Genomic DNA, 20,417 nt, shown 5'->3' on the forward strand with positions numbered 1-20,417 from the left:
CGAAAGACCTATACGCTCGATTGCTGCTTTGTTTTGTGATCGTAATTATAAATCTATATTTCGTTACCTGTTACTATGTCCCACACCAAATTTGACGCCCCTTCGTTGAATCTGGTAAGCATGGCATTGGACCAAGTGACACGATCCGTTTTTTGAGCCTCAGTCAAATTATGTGGGATCCACCGAGAGCACAGCTTTTTCACACCCAAATATTTGTGTAGTATTGATTGTATTTGACACATACCTATGTCTAAAGATGCCCGAATCTCATGGTACCTATGTCACATGCCTGTCTGTTTTGATCATACGGCGCACAGTATCGATGTTTTTGTAGTTCACAGCAGTTTATGGGCGACCATCACGAAATTCATTACTGTGATTCACACGACCGCGTTTGAATTCTACAAACAGGCTATAAATAGTCGTCTTGCATGGTGCTTCATCGCCAAAAGCAGTCTGAAGCCGAGCGAAGCTCCGCTGAATTGTTAACGAACACTTAAATTTGTAGAAAATCATACTACGAAAATTTTCACGCGTGATGCCACGACGTGAAAACAAGTGACAGTCAGATGAAACAAACTGTATTCTACAGCCAAAGAGTTCCATTTTCAAATGTTGCAATTAATTTTTAAATATTGTTTATGTAAGTGGCGAGTTCCGGAACATTATAGTGCGCCCTATATATAAATACAGTTTCTTTACCTTTATAATTTCAAAAGCATAAAATGCATCAATTTTATTTTGATATGCATAAAATATATCACAGGCGTCTAAAATGCAAAGTTATACCTGTTTGTTTTACCCGCTTTTCCGCCACGTGCACATAAACTATCGGCCATTTCCATTTACATCTATTAAACTATATTCCGTGTGTGACTACGCTTGCATTCGGTCGAGTTTCGGAAATATTCCCTTCCTGTCGAAAGTCCTAGAAAAGCTTGTTCTTGTTGGTTGTGTGAACAACCTTTTCGATCCTCTCCAGTCTGGTTTCCGCATTGGTCATAGTACGACTACTGCACTCACGAAAATCACTGATGGCATCTGTTTGGGTACGGAAAATCAACAATTGGCTGTGCTGACACTTTTTGACTTCAGTAATGCCTTCAATGGTGTTGACTTTGACCTATTATTGGAAGTATTGCGTACTCTTAACATATCTTCAGCAGTCATTGATTGGTTTCGAAGCTACCTCTGTGGACGTCGGCAGTGTGTTCGTAATGAGAAATCTTTCTCTACGTGGTGCGATATTCCCGCCGGAGTTCCACAGGGTGGCGTCCTTTCTCCTCTCTTATTTTCTTTGTTATTAACTCTATCACACAATCCCTCACTTCTTCTTATCATCTTTATGCTGATGACCTCCAGCTTTACACCCAGTCATCTATTCAAGACTTACCACGTGCTATTAATACTACCAATGTAGACCTTGAATCCATTCATCAATGGAGTCAGTCCGTTGGCTTTAAAGTTAACCCATCCAAAACGCAATCGATTATTATAGGTAGCAGTTGGTTCAATTCTCGTTTAAATCTAGATTCCTTACCCCCGGTGGTTTTCGATGGTGTCTGTATTCCTTATTTGGATACAGTCAGGAATTTGGGGGTAATTTTTGATAAATGTCTGACTTGGAAGCCGCACGTGCTGAGGTTAGCAGGAAGGTGTTTGTTGCGCATTTGAATCTGAGAGGGCTTAAAAACTTTTTGCCGACTAAAACTAAAATTACTCTGGCCCAGAGCATTCTCCACCCGATACTGGACTATGCAGATGTTTGCTACCCGGATTTGTCAGTGACTCTGCTCTATAAATTGGAACGGCTCCAAAACATGTGTGTTATGTTCATCGTAAATTTGACCATGTCTCCCAATTTCGCGCACAACTTAAATCGCTGCCCGTCCATCGGCGTAGAGATCTTCATATCCTTTCACTTCTCTATTCAATTCTATTCTATCTCTTTACGCCTTCTTATCTTAAAGATATTAGAGGATGATATGCGTTACTTTCCACTCTTCTACACTCTGCCGTCCCCTTCGCTCCTCTGATACTCTCATACTAAACTTGTCCTCTCATACCTCTAACTTTTATTCCAACTCTTTTACCATTTCAGCGATCAGATTGTGGAATTCTCTCCCTGAATCGATTCGACGATCCCCTTCTCTCGATTCCTTCAAACGACGTGTCAAGAATCACTTCCTCAACTCTTAAATTTCGTCAGTCCTCTACTATCCTTTCATTTATTTCCTACATTTATACATCATTTTACTTTTTCCTTAAAAAGTATATAAGCATTTATTATTGTTGTGTATTTATTGTTATGTATACATTAATATTATTATTATTTGTATGTTATGTATATCTATCTACGGATATGTATATACTTTTATTATTACTTATTATGTAGTGCACGTATGATGATATTCTTTGGTTGCACCCCTTTTTGCATATCCGGAAGTCTATCCTAAGGTTGCCTGGAAGAAATTGTTACATAGCAATAAGGTCACCTGTTGCACATTAACTTACTACTACTATTATACTTAAGCTATTGTATTGTATTTTAATTGTAATTTTATGTGCAATAAAGAATATTTCATTCATTCATTCATTATTCACGTTTTAATTTTGGTATTTTGTTTTGTTACTTTGGGTGTTGATTTGTTTTATTAATTTGTTATTTTGTTTTGTCCGTCGATATTTTATTCACTGTATCCTTATTTGTTGTTAAACGAAGATAAGACATGAAATCAGTCAGTGGCAGGACCATCTAGGTACTGGTAAATCGAGTAAATGTCGTCGTCGTATTGACCACAACATCGACAAAACAGGAGCAAGAGAAGTGGACGGTAATGGATTTTCATACTTACTTTGCAGGCCTTGGTCGCGAAGAAGTCGCACGGTCCATAAATGATGTGCCAAATTTTACGTGTTCATTTTTGGAAAGTAATGCAAACATTTCCAAGCATGTTTGAGAAAATTAAATTGTTATTACGTTAAAAAAATTAAGGCAAAATATTTAATCAATATGTTTCCTTACTATCAAACTATTTAAATGTTTACAATCCCCGAGGTCTATTATACGTCAATGTGACCTCTACCACGAAACGTCAACGATAATATTTTTGCACGTTACTAGGAACATTGGAGAGTATCGTTTTCACAAGCGACGTATATAGTGGTAGGGAGGGATGATTGATCGACATTGCCATGCTATTTGGCACAAACTATAGTAGTAAGTGTTATTAGTTAACATCATAATTTAAGTTTTCTACGATTGTTTAATTGTTTTAGAGGTTTGTTTTTATTTATAGAATAAGTACCCTCTACCCTTCTTTGCTATACTCTTACGGAGTATCTTATAAGGAAGACCTATACATAATCAGGTGCGCTACGAGTAACATACTTTATTTTGAGTCAAATGTTATTATTATAATTTTTTATTTTTTATTTACACATAAAAAAATCATACAAAACATGTTTTAATGCAATGTAAAATAAAGTCGTTTTCCCGTACATTGCTAAATTCGTCGGCGTTATTCTGGCTGCGCTTGTATAAGTTTGTGTGTGTGTGTGTAACTGGCTTGGTCGTGTTAATAGACTGTGGGATGTGTTGAGGATGGCGCGCCGTCGAATGATAGGACAATTTTATTATTTGTTTGTGTGTGAATGAAACTGGTTAATAGGTTAAATAGGATGTTCTTTTTCTACTAGGTTAGTTTAAATATTTTGTTTATATTATGTCAGCATTTTAAACAAGTTTGTAAAAAGAAAGCTTAATTTATAACATTAAATTAATACATAATATATTAATTTATAATATAATTAATACAGATATTATATTTGCATACCTACATATAATTATCTCAAAAATAATTTCAAATTACTTTTAGTTCATTTTTTCAGGGAAATGTTCTTTTAGTTTGTTTTTAATATTTTGGCGATTCAGTTCTTGTTTGAGGGAGGATATCTTGTAGATAAGTTGGTTATAACCGTATTGATTTTGACAATTAATTGGGTAAGGCGAGCCTCAGTTGTGTATTACTTCTGATTGAGACTGCCTCTGTGGCCGAACGGGTACCATGCCGGACTGCCACGCAGAGGTCCTAGGTTCGATTCCCGGGCCGGGAGAAATATTTGTATGGCCTACATTTATTTCTCTCGTGAGTTTGGGTGTAATTTGTGGTTGTCTATGTGTGTGTCCATAGCACCCGCGATACAGGGATTCCCTAGTGCGGGGCTATGTTGAGTGTGTGCGTTGTTATTATATGTATATATTATTATTATTACTACATTGGGTTTTTCTTAATTTTTTGTGTCTATAAATCTGTGTTAAAGAATTGTTCTACTAAGAGGGTATACTTTACTTTTTCATGTATCGGTACTATTCTAAAAAACGCAAATAGTCCGGTGTAATTTTCCTTATATTTTTCTTTTATTTTTGGTGGTACGATTTTTTTCAGGATTCTTACTTGTAATTCGTATATATGGTCAAGATGAGACTTATATGTTCGTCAGTAGCTGCTTATGCCGTATCCTATAATACATTCTCCAAGTGTTTATACTTAGTCTTGTTTGAAACGGATTTTATTTTTGAGTATTGAAAATTTTGCCAAAATTGCGCGTAGCCTATCACATAAAACTTGGATATGGGGAATCCATTCCATCTTATCATCAATTAGTAGCCCGAGATATATTTGCTTATCGACTACTTCTAAAGGAGGGCAGTTACATGCTGTTTGTCTGTCTGAGTGCGTACAACAATGTGTGTGAGCAATTAACTTCAGATCCCTCTCTAATGATTTAATCTATTGAGTAGATTGAAGTCATTTTTAGTCGGTCAAGTGCGGATTTGATATCAGTATCTGCTCTTAAAAGACGGGTGTCGTCGGCAAATTGGAATATTTCGCACTTTGAAATAAGATTTGGCAGGCTATTGACATAGGTCAAAAAAAAAAGGCTATTGACATAGGTCAAAAATAAAAAAGGCTATTGACATAGGTCAAATAGTGCAATGGTCCTAGTACAGAACCTTGCGCTGTCCGTCAGTAACAGTCACCTGATCACTGAGAGATTCGCCAATTTTGGTATATTATGAACGATTTTGGAGATAGTCCTTGCACCACTTTAGCCAAAGGACCTATTCTAGGAAGACTAGATAAACTGTTATAAGAATTTTCAAATACGCTAAACTTTGTTTATCAGCTTTACATGTTTTAACAATCATGACTAAATTCAGTATTCACGGTGTATTTGCTGAAAACGTGCAAATTGTGCCAATGTTTCTTTTCCACCAGTAGATGAAGTACGATGAACAGCTCGATATCTGTTTCTGTATTTCTTGTATTTCTTACAAAGGTAATGTATACCTCGTATTCTCAAAATTTCACAATTGTCATATTTGTTTATTCCGCCTTTTGTATTTGGAGCATCGTAGCGACATCTCTTTAAAATTGTTTAAACTAATTTGTTTGTCTATTTTATTCAGCACAGCAATCTTCGCAATGGAAGGTATTAACGTAGTGATGCCCGTTGAGAACGAGATGTCGAACCCGGAACACTTCCTTGGCTGCCCCGGTGTGCTAAGCACAACTATGATCTTGGTGGTCCTGTTGTATGGAGCCGTTGGGCTATTTGGATATTTGAAATATGGTGAAAGCGTCCTTGGAAGCATCACTTTGAACTTGCCAGGAGATGAACCGTGAGTATTGTTTACCACAAAAAAAATCATTTATCATTATTATAGTTTAATTATTGAGCATTAGCTATAAAGTTATCAGCTTCAACAGGAAACAAATAATTAAGAGAATTTAAAACGTAATATAAAATTTAAACTAAATTTATTTGTGTGAAAACTGTAACTACAAGAGGTTGCTACTTTTGTTTTCTAAAATCACCATTTAATAAAAAAGATTGACAAGAATGCTTCATTTGAGTACTAGTAAAATTGGTCGTTCTTCGGGAGAGGCTTAGGCGTCTAAGCTATGGCTTTATGCTATTTAATAATTATAACTCTGGCAGTATACTGCCAGTGTTTCTTTTTTGTTTTTTTTTTTATTTTAATTTTTCTTCAATTATATTTAATACGTTTTCTATAACACTTTTTCGGCGATTTAAGTGAATCTCAAAACAAACCAATATATTTCTTGGTGTGTGTCGTCATTGGACTCTCAAATAGTACTTAACACCCTTCAATCATAACAAATAAAAATAATAATGAAATCGATGTTTATTACATAAGACAGATTTTGTAACCGGTTTAAATACATCTTTTAATTTAGAACATGAACTAACAAACCGAGTTCTTGATTGTTACAATGATGAAAATATTTTTTTTTTTTTGTAAATTCATATCTATTGTGAAAAGTATGTAGCGTAAATTGGAATGTTCTCTAGTAAATTAAAAATAAAGTAATCCCATGAAAAACTTTTCTTGTAAAATAATTAGGGCGCATTTAACCTCCTATTCACCTGATGGAAAATGACAATAAGATCGACGATGCAAACCTAAAGAATACCAATATAAGTATGCACGCTATAGACAACGACCAAGTTGCTATAATATGCTTGTTGTTCGGGACATAAGTTTACAGAAATTTCACTCCTTAGAACGGTTACAAACGGCGATTTAAAGGCGACTGTATCGATACAAACGCGCAATTGCATCAAATCCCAAGTATAGCGAGCTATGCAATCGCGCATCTGTATCGATGCAGTCGCGCGCTTCCATCGCGTTTGCATCGCTGCTAAAAGTCACCGTGTGTAACCGCCCTTAGCCGTTCGCCGTATAGTGAGGAATAGGGTTGGTAGTTTGTATTAATATTACCCATAGCTGATTAATGGACTTTACCAATTCAGACAACCATGGGACCGGTAAAGGGCTCGAAGCGTTAGTTTGCTTGAAAAAACAAATATACGCGATCTAGTTCCAGAGTATTTCATTTCCTATATGGACTGATAATTTATCGTTCATAGATTTACGACTACGTTAAATTCGCGTCTCGTCCGCCATGGCCGTCACGAACATAATTCTGCCTTACGCTTTGCCGTCGCGACGCCATGGTCACAGATTACTTAACAGTTACTACGTAACGTATAGATAACTCTCACACAAAATTCAAAACGCAAACGTTATAATAGCCTCTAAATCTGACTAATGACGTAAGACGTTCACCAAGAGGAAAAAGGAACCTAAGCAGGCGCTCAGAGAGGTGAAATACGTTGCCCGTCGTGTGCAGTCGTGCGGAATTTGAATGCGCTAAGGTTGTAATGTAAATGAAAGACTTGTGAGACTTTGAAATTATGATTATTTATTTAGTAATAGGTAATTATTATAATGTACATATAATAGAGTAATTTTTTTTATTTATTTTTTTTTTATTGTGACTCGGCAAAATGACTGCACCGCGCCTGATGGAAAGTGCGAATACAGTCCAGAGATGAGAGTAACGGATGGAAAACACAAATATCTTCACTCCGTCACTATCATTTTGCCGGTCTGGCCAAATGCTTCTTCACACTACGTTTGAAGGACCCGATGTTATAGAGGGGAGGGAATACATGCGCCGGGAGTTGGTTCCACAATTTGATGGTTCGGCATAAGAACGAATTGCCAAACTTTTTAGTGCGGGACGGTATTGAACTGACCGTCCAACTGTGGCAACGCAGTCCGGCACGGGTGGTCCGCTGATGGAAAGGAGAGGAAGGGATAAGGTTGAATAACTCTTCAGAGCACTCACCGTGGTACAGGCGATAGAATACGCTAAGAGACGCTATATCTCTGCGAAGCTGTAACGACTCCGCATGCTCAGTTACATGAGGATCGTTGACAACACGGAAGGCGTAGCGCTGCAGTCCATCTAGGGCATCGAGCAAGTACTTGGCAGAGCCGTCCCAAAGGTGCGAACAGTACTCCATGCTGCTTTGATTTAATTTGAAATTAGCATTATTTATGTTTTTTATTTTTATGTTGGGAGAATGTACCTATAACTTTTAAGTTATGTACATTTATGAAAGTTTAGTCCCACTAGGTACCTTTCGCTAATGATTTTAATATATAATAAAATAATCATTATCTATAGAATAATTTATGTAATAGAATAAATCTTTGCCTTTCAATCATTGACTTACAATTAAATGGACGACGGGTCTAATACAAAAACCACGAAAAAAATGTCCCAAGTCAACCTATTTAAACGTAGTGACAAGTAAAGGAATATGAAAAAGCTAAAACGTTGAATTTAAATTGTAATGTCATCGCAGTACTGCCTAATTTTGCTTGCTTCGCTGTCAATCGAACAAACGAAGACTAAAGCGTGAATGACGCTCTGTATACGATTTTAACGCCCTGTAAGGTCGGACACTTTTTAGCGCGGACCCGACGTCCATATAATTGTAAGTCAATGCTTTCAATAATGAAAAAAATTATTATTTATTGTCATTATTCCTACTTCTACTCCCATTCACTGACAATAATGACGCAATTTCAACATTGCAGCGGTTTTTTTACGAAACGTACCGTACGACCATTCAGTAGTGCGCGCGACACTCTCTGAGCGCTTGCGCCGACGTCGGTGCACTCAACGGTAGGCACTTATCCCGTAACTTTGAGCGAATTACGGATCCCTGTCATGGTGGTGAACGAAGTCACTGATGTTCAGGCAAAATCTCGACTTTAACGAGGTCACTATTTGTCATGTTTCCAACAGCCATAACCGACTAATACTGTTTACTGCTAAGTGTAGTATGTTCGGTCGTTGGTATATTAATATGTACGGCATAATTGTCATCTGAGGTTTAAATGTTTATTAATTGTTATTTCTATATATTGGGTAAGGTACCTCTTATTTATAAAGTAATAGTTGGTGCCTGCGACTTTGTTTGCGTAGAATAAGCACTGTATTAAAAAATAAAATAAAAACTGTACTACTTGCTTGAAAAATGTTTTTTGTAGATTTTAGCTTCGTCGTAGGTTTCAACTTTCGTGAAATGGGTTGACCCCCTTTAATATTTATTTTTGTGATAAAAATAGCCTTTATCCTTGTCTTAAGGGTACGTTCCCATTAAGTAACAGTCGTTCAAGGATAAAAAAGTCCACGATACGGTCACGACAGGCAGTCGTGATACGAAACAGGCTAAAAGCGTCCAACGATAAATAAAACATTACGACATAATGGAAACGCGCCCCGAGTCCCATCTATCTGTACACCAAAATTCATCAAATTTGGTTTAGCGGTTTAGGCGTGAACAGACAGACAGACAGACTTATATTCACATTTAGAATTATGTTTTGGATAATCGGAAAGTAACCCATCTCTGCGTGCTACGGAATATCCAGCGGCGAATTCTTGCCAGGTGAAGCCTGAACAGTAGCAATTTGCTGAGACTTTCACTTTTTCTTCGACGTATATTTAAGCAATTGTTTTATTAAAAAATAAAGTATGTTTATTGTTAAATACCAAAAGCAAAAAGAAAAATCAACAAAACCGGTATTATATCGTTCCGAAGCGAGCTAAATTCGTGTAAATTCAGGAACCGGAACCTAAACCGTTATCGTTTTGTTCAGGATAATTTAACTCAGAAATGTTACCCATTGTAAGTTAAAAATAAATTTGATGAATTTATTCCAACGAAATGCAATTCAATAGCAATAAAGGAAATTTAACCGTATTTTAAGCCTACCGACAGAATGACTGCATGTTTGCAGTTAATTCGTGAAGTCGTAATCAACTTCATGCAGCCGATACCTCGATTGCGTGAAATTGATAACGACTTCACGCATTAATTGCATTCATTCGATCTCGGCTGCATGAAGTCGGTTTCTACTGCATGAAGTTGATTACGACTTCAACTGGCAACATGCAGTCAATCTATTAGCAACCGGTATAATCCGGATAGAAATCTTCAATTCATTAAACACCAAATCAGGAGTAACATATTGAAACAACAAGTTTAGTGGCGTCGCGTTCCCAACATGTACGTTACTAGGTCCACCTAGTGCACAATTTGATTCTATAGAAAATTATTACAATACGATATTTTACTCTCCAATTTTTCAGTCTTAGAGCATAAGCTCATGACATGAAGTGTCGCTTACCATCAGGCGCAGGAATTGTTCATCCCGTCACTTAATACCATAAAAAAAAAGTTTTTGTTTTAATGGCATTCCTAACGTACTCGTGACGTAACACATTCTTGATGAATATCTGATCGTCGTCTAAAAATAGCCTTCTTCTTTTTATCGTGTCGATACTTCTTTTATTTTAGGGCTATATTGACCCTGAATAGTACGTTGCTGCCTCGACTGCGGTGTCCGTGGGCGCGTAGAGATCTTCCCTCGTACAGGTATTAGGACACAAGGGGCACAACAGTAAGCGCTGCATGGACAGTGTTGGGGCCTCGCAGTCACATTGGGTTAGACTAGTATAACTGAAATCCCATTTACACATCATGTCTCTGCAGCGCCCTACCTGCGTGCGAAGACGATTTAAGGACTTCCACACGGATCACCGCAGAGCGCAACCTGGTGGTAGTTGCTCTTGAGTTGTGATGAATCCAGGTGGTGTTTAAGGTTCTGCAGCTTTTTTTTATATTATCAGGTGACGGGACGAATAGGTCGTGCGCCTGATGGTAAGCTATACGCCTATTCATAACAGTTGCAGTCAGAGCTTTATATCGCAAAGATCTGAGGGGCACTGCCACTGCGCCCATCACCCTGAGATACGAGTTGACAAGTCCGATGTGCCTATAATTTCACCTTTACCCTGCAAAACCAGAAAGCAGTAATGGTCACATTACTGCTCGGTGGCAGAAATAGGTAAGTTTTATATTATTATGCAAATTTTATAAGAAATCTTCAATATTGTAGAATGTTTTATCGTTCAGGTAATTAAATAATAATTTCGTAAATTCTGCACAATTATTGCAATTCTTAAATACACGTGGAAGTTTGTTGTACACCTCGCAGCCGTAAATTACACTCGTTTGAAATAGAGATAGAATTTACTTACCTATGAAATAAAGATTATTTCACTTAATCGTTTTACATGGGCTAGTTTATGATCTGAACGGGAAGCGCCTATGTGACGAATTGAAATAAATTAAAATGACGCTTTATGAAAAATGAAAGGAAGTTCTCACTTCGACTGTCATTGTTTTGTGTGCTGATTACGCGATTACTTTGTTTGTTGGGAAAAGAGTACCTCAGTACCGGTAATCGATTTCAATAAAACTTCTACGAACTTTCAAGACATCCTCCTTTTTTTTATAAGCTCGTTTTATCGCACTGCACCCCTCTCGATCTAGGGCATTGTCTGGCCAGTCCTTTAAAAATAAGTCCAAGTCATCGCGCCATCGCCGATGGGTTCTACCACGTCTTCTTTATGATATGTGGGGCTTCCACACCGTGGTTGTCCTGGCCTCTTACGCTCGGCATGCAGCAGACGTGACTAGCCCAATCCAACTTCAACTTGTCCTATTTAAACATTCTCCTAAAAATAAAAAATGTAGGTAGACGCTAATATCAAAATTTCTCGTTATGCTGTTCTCCTCGTTTAATATAATCGTTATCTTAACTACCACAATTTAAACGCAAACTTAAAATTAGCCAACAGAAATAATACCGCTTGTAAAAATAATGATTTTGCTTACAAGTTTATTGCTACCGTTTTGGGCAGTTAAAGATCATTTTAATTTTACCCCATTCATTCGCTTTTGATGTTTCCTTTTAAAAGCTTTTGCTTTCATAGTATATTGTAAATCATGCCGGAAAAAGCTCGTTATAGTTAATTTAATGAACTTATTAATAATAATAAAATAAGTAGCAGTAGAGCTCCTTGTGAGAGAGTTCATCCAGGGTAATACTACCAACTATTACCTATTTCTGCTACCAAGCAGCATGTCAGCATAACTGTTCTGGTTTTGAAGGGTAAGGTTGTTGGTGAAATTATAGGCACATGGGACTTATCAACTTGTGTCTCAGGGTGACGAGCGCAGTGGCAATGCCCCTTTAAATCGCAATAGCTCTGAGTGTCACTGCAACTGCTACGGATAGGCGTCTAGCTTACCATCAGGGTAGATAGAGTCCCAGATGTTCCGCAGCCACGATTTCCTCTATCACCCAGCGCGTCTTTCCCTGCACTTTGCCCATCATTATCAGCTATAGCAGCGTGTATCTATCGTTCCTGATCACGTGACCAATATACTCTATTTTGCGCCTTTTGGCAGCTGGTATCATTTTGAGGGACGTACGAACACGCTGAATCATGGTTTCGTTCGTGACCCTCTATGCCCAACCAATGCGCAACATGCGAAGGCCACCACGTCTCAAATGCCTTTTTTTATTACCCGAGAGAATCTGTTTACATATACCCCGGCCCTGCGGGGGCAGAGCCGTGGTTATGTGGGACTGGGCTGAACCATGAAGGGGAGCAGCCCGATCGCACCAAATCCCCGGGCTATTCCTCCTCTCCGCTGCAGGTAGAGCTCGGGTACGCTATCGCTCGTCCGCACCTCCACCAGCAGCTGGCCGTGCCCAGCGCAGCCCCTCCCCGAGAAGGGAGACGATTTCACCGTGGGATGAAATCGACCACGACTGCTAGAGACCCCCGCCACAACCCATTCGGGGGGAAAGTCTCAAATGCCTGCAGGCGTCTTGTAGTGTCTTCTCCTAAGGTCCACGTTTCGCAGCCGTATATGACGATAGGCCAGATGTAACATAAAAGTAGCCTGACTCGGAGCTTTAAAATAAATTGCTTGCGCCTAGCCAGTGTCGTAAGAGCAATGGCACAAGAGGGTTGCGTTGTCGCAACGCTATGATTTCAACGCACCACGTGGCACACGAGGGATGCGACACCGCATCATTGCATTGTCGGAACGTAACACTGATTACTTACGCGCGGCAGCTCGCGTCCCCACTTCGTCTCCTGGCCCCTTGTGCAATACGCATGCGTTCCGTCGCCGCGCGCCGTTTCTACGCAACCTGAGACTGTCGTTCTATAATTTATATCTAGCACAACGCAGCATCAGCGCTCAGATGTCGCAACGCCGCCGACGCAAAGCATCGTGAGACGCTCTTTAAAAAACGTAACATCGGAAAGTAATATTCAGAAAATGTTTTTTACGTCCTCCGACGTCGTGATATGCGATTTCTATGAACAATATTCGCAAACTTGTAAAGGTAAACAAAACAGAACAAAACAAAAGTAATCAAGGGCTGAGCTGAACAAAAAATTTGGTAAGACGTATCTTATTCAACAGAGTTAATGATGATGTTTAGTTACAGACAAATGTAGCTAGACAAATAAATGATACAGACAAACTGATACAATATAGTGATAAAGGGTCTTAATCATATGAAGAAAGTTTTTTATTAACTCCGACTAAAATTTGTTACCAAATTTACTTTTCACTAAACATGTCTGCCTTCTAGTGTAGTTAGGTGGGTATAATATCTACGGACCTCCACTTGTTACAGTATTTTTTTCACTTGCTACTCAAATCTTAAAAGAACACAACACCAAGTCGGATATAACGAAAAACTGTGTGCTGCATATAGAAGTAACACTTTTTTTATGACACCAAGTGACGGGACAAACAAGTAGTGCGCCTGGTGGTAAGCGACACGCCTGTCCGTAGCAGTTGCAGGGCCACTCGGTGTTTTAAATCGCAAAGATCTGAATGGCACTGCCATTGTGCCCGCCACCGCGAGACATAAATCGACAAGATCCATATGCCTGTAATTTCACAAGCACCTGGTTCAAAACGGAACGCAGTAATAATGCATCACCGCTTGGCGGCAGAAGTAGGTAAAGTGTCAGTACTTCCCTGAATGAACTCTTTCACGTGGAGCTCTACTGCTACTTTAAGCTGTTACTTTAGCTTACCAATGTTGCTACTGCTTGACTACTTTACTTTATGGAGGATGGATGGAGGAGGAGGATTCTCATGTGGAGTAAAGCGGCAGATATACAAACCATATTTGTGTTGCAATCGGTAACAGTACTAAAAAAACCGACTTCAAAAGTTCGTGAAATTACATCTATTTGCCAAGTTTTATTGAAATCGGTTACCAGAAAGTGTGCGGAAATGAATTCATCCCCTAGTTTGCCACCCTTAAAGGTGGACTATTTGCTTCAAATTTAAATGAGGCTACAATTGAGGTACCCTCTTTCTAACATAAAAAGAAGCATCCAAATACTTAAAAAAAACATACAGACGGATTGAAAACCTCCTCCTTTTTTGAAGCCAGTTAAAAACGACCGATTCGTCCTGTGTACCGTTTAGGTTCTCGGGTTTCTCTCAGAAAAAAGTTTAAGAAGACTGCTATCATTACTGGCATCACAGTACATTTACTCAAATATTTTGTATACCCATAAAAAGACACATAATTTCATTAAGAAAGAGATATCCATAATATAACCAAATTTGGTTTAACTAAGGTAAAAGATTATTTTATGGGGAACTGTATACGTTTTTACAATAAGATTCCGGAACATATGTTAAGATTTTCTAAATTTAACCTTGAATTAAAAGTATTTTAATTGCCAAACTCATACTACAAAATTGAAGAGTACCTGAGTTAGGTACATAAAGATGTATGCAAAGACAACATGAGTCTAGATTCCACACATTTATGATTCAAAGTGTATTCCATAGCATTTAAGTTTATTTGAAAAGAGCAATTCCTAGAGTTTCTTGTTCGTTCTTCTCAGGGAGTGACGAATGACGTTTTCAGGTGTAAAAATTATACCCATGGAATAAATTATTACTTGACTTTGACTTTGAAAACACGAAACGCAGATTTATAGCACTTTGCAAAATTTTCCCCCACGGAAATATATCTCTTTTATTACCACCGTCAGGAGAAGCCAGTTTGATTTTATAATAACGCTTCAAAATTTGCTCCCTTGACTCTTAAACTATAACTAACCGGTGACTAAAGGTCCATTAGCACTTTCAGCCATTACACTGAATATAGAATTAATTAATTTTGATACTTTGTATACTTACCTGCATCGAAGTTCAGAATGGCAAATAAACAAAATGGCTTCGAATGTGCCAACAGACATTATTTACTCACATAAAGACAATATGGAGCATGAGCACTCCAATTAGTGCAACGTAAAACAAGCGCTGATTGTAGCATAATACAGCTCTATTATGAATTCACATCTAAAGCTTCAAAAGATATTTATTTGTACAGTGTTATCCTTGTACAATGTGTTGATTTGTATCCTTCGCGATTTTTTTAAATTTATAATAGAAATAATGCTAAATCGTCTAAAAACATGAAAAAAATGTATTCTAGCCAATATTCTGGCCTTTTGCAAAATTATGTGTAAATCGTATGCACCGCGTGGGCGCAGCGACCTCGAGCACTCTGCCGCCCGCCTTTCATCGGCACGTAAACTTTCTCCATCGCTTATTTACCTATTTTGTATTATTATGTATACGAATTATTGAATATATAGTGCTTTAATTTACTAATTATATACAATAATTAGGAGAGTTAACTGATTTCTGCCGCCAAGCATGTCAGCATTACCGCGTTCGGGTTTTGAAGGATAGGGGTAAGGGTAAAAAGCTAATTATTTCGTTTCACTTTCAAAATTTTTTATCATTTTTGATCAAAATGGAAGACATCAGTAATTTTGACAGCTGGCGGCCATCTTTATTCGCCATTATCACGGTGCGAAATAAGACGGTGGTAACAAATTGAAAATAAAACGGATTTCATATAAGGACCGCGCCTCACGTACATTTTTTATAATCATATTTGAATGTGGTATTTAAGAGTGTGGTGACATCTGTGGTTATTTCGTGTTTTGGTATTGCTTTAAGGATCTAAACAAAACATAACCGTAAAAGACTAACATAACGTCTATTGGAAAATTTTAAGTGTTTATTAAATGAGATCATTTACCTATTTATCCAATCATGGACATTTTTGTCCATAATCGGATTATATCATTAAAGAGCTTTACTTGTGTTTACCGTCTTTATAAGGGCAGACTTTTAATTTAGTTTATAGCTTGTTACATTATTTTAAGTCTACAAAGTAATGGAAACAGTGTCTGTCACTGTTTGTCCATTACTGGATTTGATTTTTTAAGACATGGCACTGAAGCGAATGACCACCTATTGTTACCAGTCACAAATGGGTTATATGAAACGTCACACCATTCGTTTAAGTACCAAGCAAGATCTCGTTTTTTAAGATTGAATTTGTTAATTTGGCTAAATAGTTGATCGTTCATGTTTAGGTGTCCATGATTGGAAACCGTCCATGGCGGGGTGTCCATGATTGAAAACCGTCCATAACAGGGTGTACATAATTGGAAATTCGACTGTCCATATAAGGATACTCAAACAGGATCTACTTTTTCTCGAATAACAATGTTTTCTTTATTAATTGATATGATTAAAGCACTTTCAATCGTTATTATAAGATTTTTTAACAATTAAACCATTCCTATGTGGAACTCGAGGAATATATAACTCATCCAAAATTAAAAGACTAAAACAATAAATAAATCCTTACATAGACCATGATTGGTTTCGCTACCTTACTTACCAACTTACGTGAATGTACTTGCTAGAAGTGTCCACGACCACTAGCTATTCAAAGATTCCTACGTCGTCGCCAAGAGTTTCGTTTCAACTTTCTAAGCACTAGCACATTTAACTTCGCAAGTTCGAAAGCAGAGACGACTTTTGCGCGCAATTCTTCGACACTCGTAATCTCCTCCGTGTCTAAACTAAAAGGTTCACATTTCTCCACACGTAAAAGTCCATAGGAGTTAGGTCTTTTACTTGTGAAGTAATGCTTTTTACTTAATATGGCATTTGTTATTTTATCTACACACATATCATAAACCCTCTGTGATGTGTTCAAAAACCGCAAATTACGACCAGCATAAACTGTTTTATTAGAACAAATTTCTTTTCTGTGAAAGTGTTATTAGTAGGTGTATATTGCTTCATAATAACATCAAATTCGATTTTATTATTACATTCAAATTTCGAATATCTCTGTAAAACCAAACAATTTTATTCGACCTCAATTCTAATATCAGTCGAGATGAAGTTTTATTTTGACAAATTTTGACAAATTTCACACGTTACTTGATATCGAACGATATGATAGTTCGGGCCGACACTAGGATGTCTATGAATTAAAAAAAAAGTACGATTGTGTGACATGCGTGAGAAAAGTTTTTATTTGCCGCCATTTCGCCAGTCGTAACATGCGGTTCCTGAACACATCATAGAGAGCTTATAATATGTGTATAGATAAAGCGTGTATGTAACTGTACATAATTAGGCATTAAAACACTCGTGTGATATTTTTATGACACCCGTGTTTTAGTGCCTTTCATTATGTAACAGTCACATAAACTACTAATAATTATATAATTCATAAATGTAGAAAGAATATGTGCGGGTTCACACCTTATCTATGACTGGTGGATAAGTAAGGCGATAAAGAATTTTTCACTGACGAAGAGTCGAAGTTAAAATTGATGTTACGTCTGTGATCGTTATTTCGGACTGCGAATTCTCATGGCGTGAGGCGCCATCTAATTAGCGCGCGAGCGTTCTTGAAGAGGCAATTAATTGTCTTTAGCGAGCGGGCGCCCCATCCCACCCTCTCTACCTACTTCGCCCTCCTCAGTCTTTATTTAAAAAAAACTTAAGTAACAGCTGCAACACAAGCAGTATTTTTTTTTAATAACATTAAGTGACGGGACGAACAAGTCGTGCGCCTGATGGCAAACTACACGTTTATCCATAACAGTTGCAGTGCCACTCAAAGCTTTAAATATCAAAGATCTGAGGCGCACTGCCACTGAGCCCGTCACCCTATGACATAAGTTGACAAGTCCCAAGTGCCTGTAATTTCACCGTACCCTTCAAAACCGGAATGCAGTAATGCTGACATTACTTCTTGGCGGCAAAAATGGGTAAGATGGCAGTACTATCCTGGATGAACTCTTTCAAAAGGAGCTCTACTGCTATTAAATACGTACCTATCTATAAATAGACATAAAACAAGTATCGCACGTGGTAATTATCACTTGACGCAGAGTTAGTAGAATACCACTTCACACATGGAGTGCAGCCGTGCCGAACAGAGTCTGATCAAGGTCTTTATTTATTTATTACATATACATTTTAGGAAAATTTACAGACAAATAATACAATTATAGTATACTTTAATATGAATAATCCAATGCCAACATGAAACTGTTTAAATTTAAAGTGATTAACAAGCCAAAAAGAGTTTTTAAGAGAAAAAACAAAGGACACAGTTACATAAAAAAAAACATTAATTATAGACAAGTGTGTAATCAAGTCTTTGAAGATATAACTGAATAAGAGCACCTTTAAAACCGGGTTTTGAGCTTTCAGGACTAACTTATTTTTATTTGCTTTCAGACTAGCACTATCGGCGAAGTTCCTGATAGCTGTCGCTGTATTTTTTACATATTGCCTTCAAATGTACGCCCCTATGGATATAATATGGCTCCGAATAAAAAGCAGATTCAAAAAGAAGTTTTACAATATTGCTCAAATTGCTTTGAGGACTCTTAGCGTCGTATTCACAGGTGAGTTAAATAATAAGAATGTGCCAGGAAATCACACCAATTCTTTGATCTCAAACCAGCGAATTCCCTGTATACAATGAGTAACAGAGCATCGCATTTCAATCCTCGTCTCGGCTCGCCTTGCCTGTGTGCAAAGCACCTTAATAGTCTATACAACCTTAAATTACTTTGGTCGATCCCGCTTAACAGTGAGTGTTGAATCAATCACTCTGGAAAAAATATATAGGAAAATTTACTTGGGCTCGGATAATTATGCAGTATAAACTACAAAATATGTGTATATAATATGGACAAAAGATCTTACCTTATGTACCGTAAGTACGAGTACTTAAATATTGAAAAAAAAAAAACATGTTGAAAGCAACTCGGAAATTGTTTAGGTTTAAAATGAATTGAAAGTTAAGAGGGAAAATTCATTATATTGTAGATAGGCATGTAAGCCTCTTTGTAGCCTAACATTTTCTGGTTAAATTGCTAATATGATTTCCATCTGCGCAATGTTTACGGCACTTTAGTAGACTAATTATGAGCTTCTGCTCGCTACATATGCCGTATTTCGTAACAACTTAACCTTTGTATTTAAAGCATTGTGCCGTATTGTATGTCGCTTTCTATTTAAAGCAAAATGTCACGGTCATTATCTTAGCCTTCTATTTGCGCTAGGAAGAAATAATACTTATCAGCCCGATAAATTAGTTAAATATACAAAACCATAACATTTACCTTATATACACTTCCCCGATCCTTTTTTCCGAAATTGTATTTCTAAAATTAATTCAATTTGCGGTACAATACAAAAAAAACGTACAAAAACGGTAAAAATTACATTCCACCTTTAAATAGAGTTGATGTAAATTTTGACCTTATTCCCATTTGATCCCCTAAAACCGATCCCCTGGGAATCCAGTTTATTTTAAATTTATATTTAGAGAATAAATATAAATATTTTTTTTCCCCGCCGGATACCGTAGTACTACAAGTTTATTTCTGATAGGTACTGTGGTACAGTCCACAAGAAAATGTATTTGAGGATTGTACTGTATTTTGTTTAGTTTATTAAAAATGAACAACATTAACTGTACTAACTTACATGACTGTATAACTGAATTAACTTTGATTTCAAAACTTCTTTTTCTCTTGACTATAGTTACTCTACAAATACAATGAGCGGATCCGTTGGGAGTTGCAAAATATAGAGGGGATCAGTTACAATATACAATTGGTGGTAAATCAATTTTGGTAATCAGATGGGAATAACTCAAATTTTGTACATGTCCCTTTTTTCTTATCCTTTTTCTTATCTACCTTTCTTTTTATAGTGGTGTTAGCTGTGGCGATTCCAGATTTAGAGCTGCTGATAGGCCTGGTCGGTGCCATCTTCTTCTCGACCCTAGGCCTTCTCATTCCAGTCATTATAGAAACAGTTCACAAGTGGGAAAGAGACCTGGGTCTTTACTTTTACGTGTTATGGAAGAATGGATTGTTGGTGTTGTTTTATTTATTAGTACTATTTTCTGGATGTTATTTAAGTATAAGCAAAATGGTGAATAAATACAGTTGATTTGTTATCCTTTATTTATTTTTAAAAACCGACTTAATGCAGTCCACTAGCTGGCATACCACTTACATATGTACCTACTCATGGCAGTTACCTTATATCTATCAGTTACGGCATATCTTTTAATTGAATACAAGTTAGACACAATTACATCTGCCTGATATGGACGTGAGCGTGATCCACCTACAGCTATTAGTATTTTGACATATCAATACACAGTGCTATAAAATAAGGTATTATTACGAGTATATACTTATCTACCCCAT

The 20,417-nt window shown here is 37.2% G+C and overlaps 1 protein-coding gene across 1 annotated transcript in view; it reads left to right on the forward strand.

The window, feature by feature from the left end:
- Window positions 1–20,154, forward strand: part of LOC113225791 (proton-coupled amino acid transporter-like protein pathetic) — a 45,067-nt gene extending 24,913 nt beyond the window's left edge. The window contains exons 7-9 of the mRNA XM_026458195.1: window positions 5,474–5,686; window positions 18,424–18,593; window positions 19,913–20,154. Coding sequence (XP_026313980.1) covers window positions 5,474–5,686; window positions 18,424–18,593; window positions 19,913–20,154 — 625 coding nt within the window. The remainder of the gene's footprint in view (window positions 1–5,473; window positions 5,687–18,423; window positions 18,594–19,912) is intronic.
- Window positions 20,155–20,417: the final 263 nt, after the last annotated feature.

The sequence above is a fragment of the Hyposmocoma kahamanoa genome, unplaced genomic scaffold, assembly GCF_003589595.1.
Source record: "Hyposmocoma kahamanoa isolate Upper Pololo Valley unplaced genomic scaffold, ASM358959v1 174563, whole genome shotgun sequence".
In the NCBI taxonomy this organism is placed as follows: Eukaryota; Metazoa; Arthropoda; class Insecta; order Lepidoptera; family Cosmopterigidae; genus Hyposmocoma; species Hyposmocoma kahamanoa.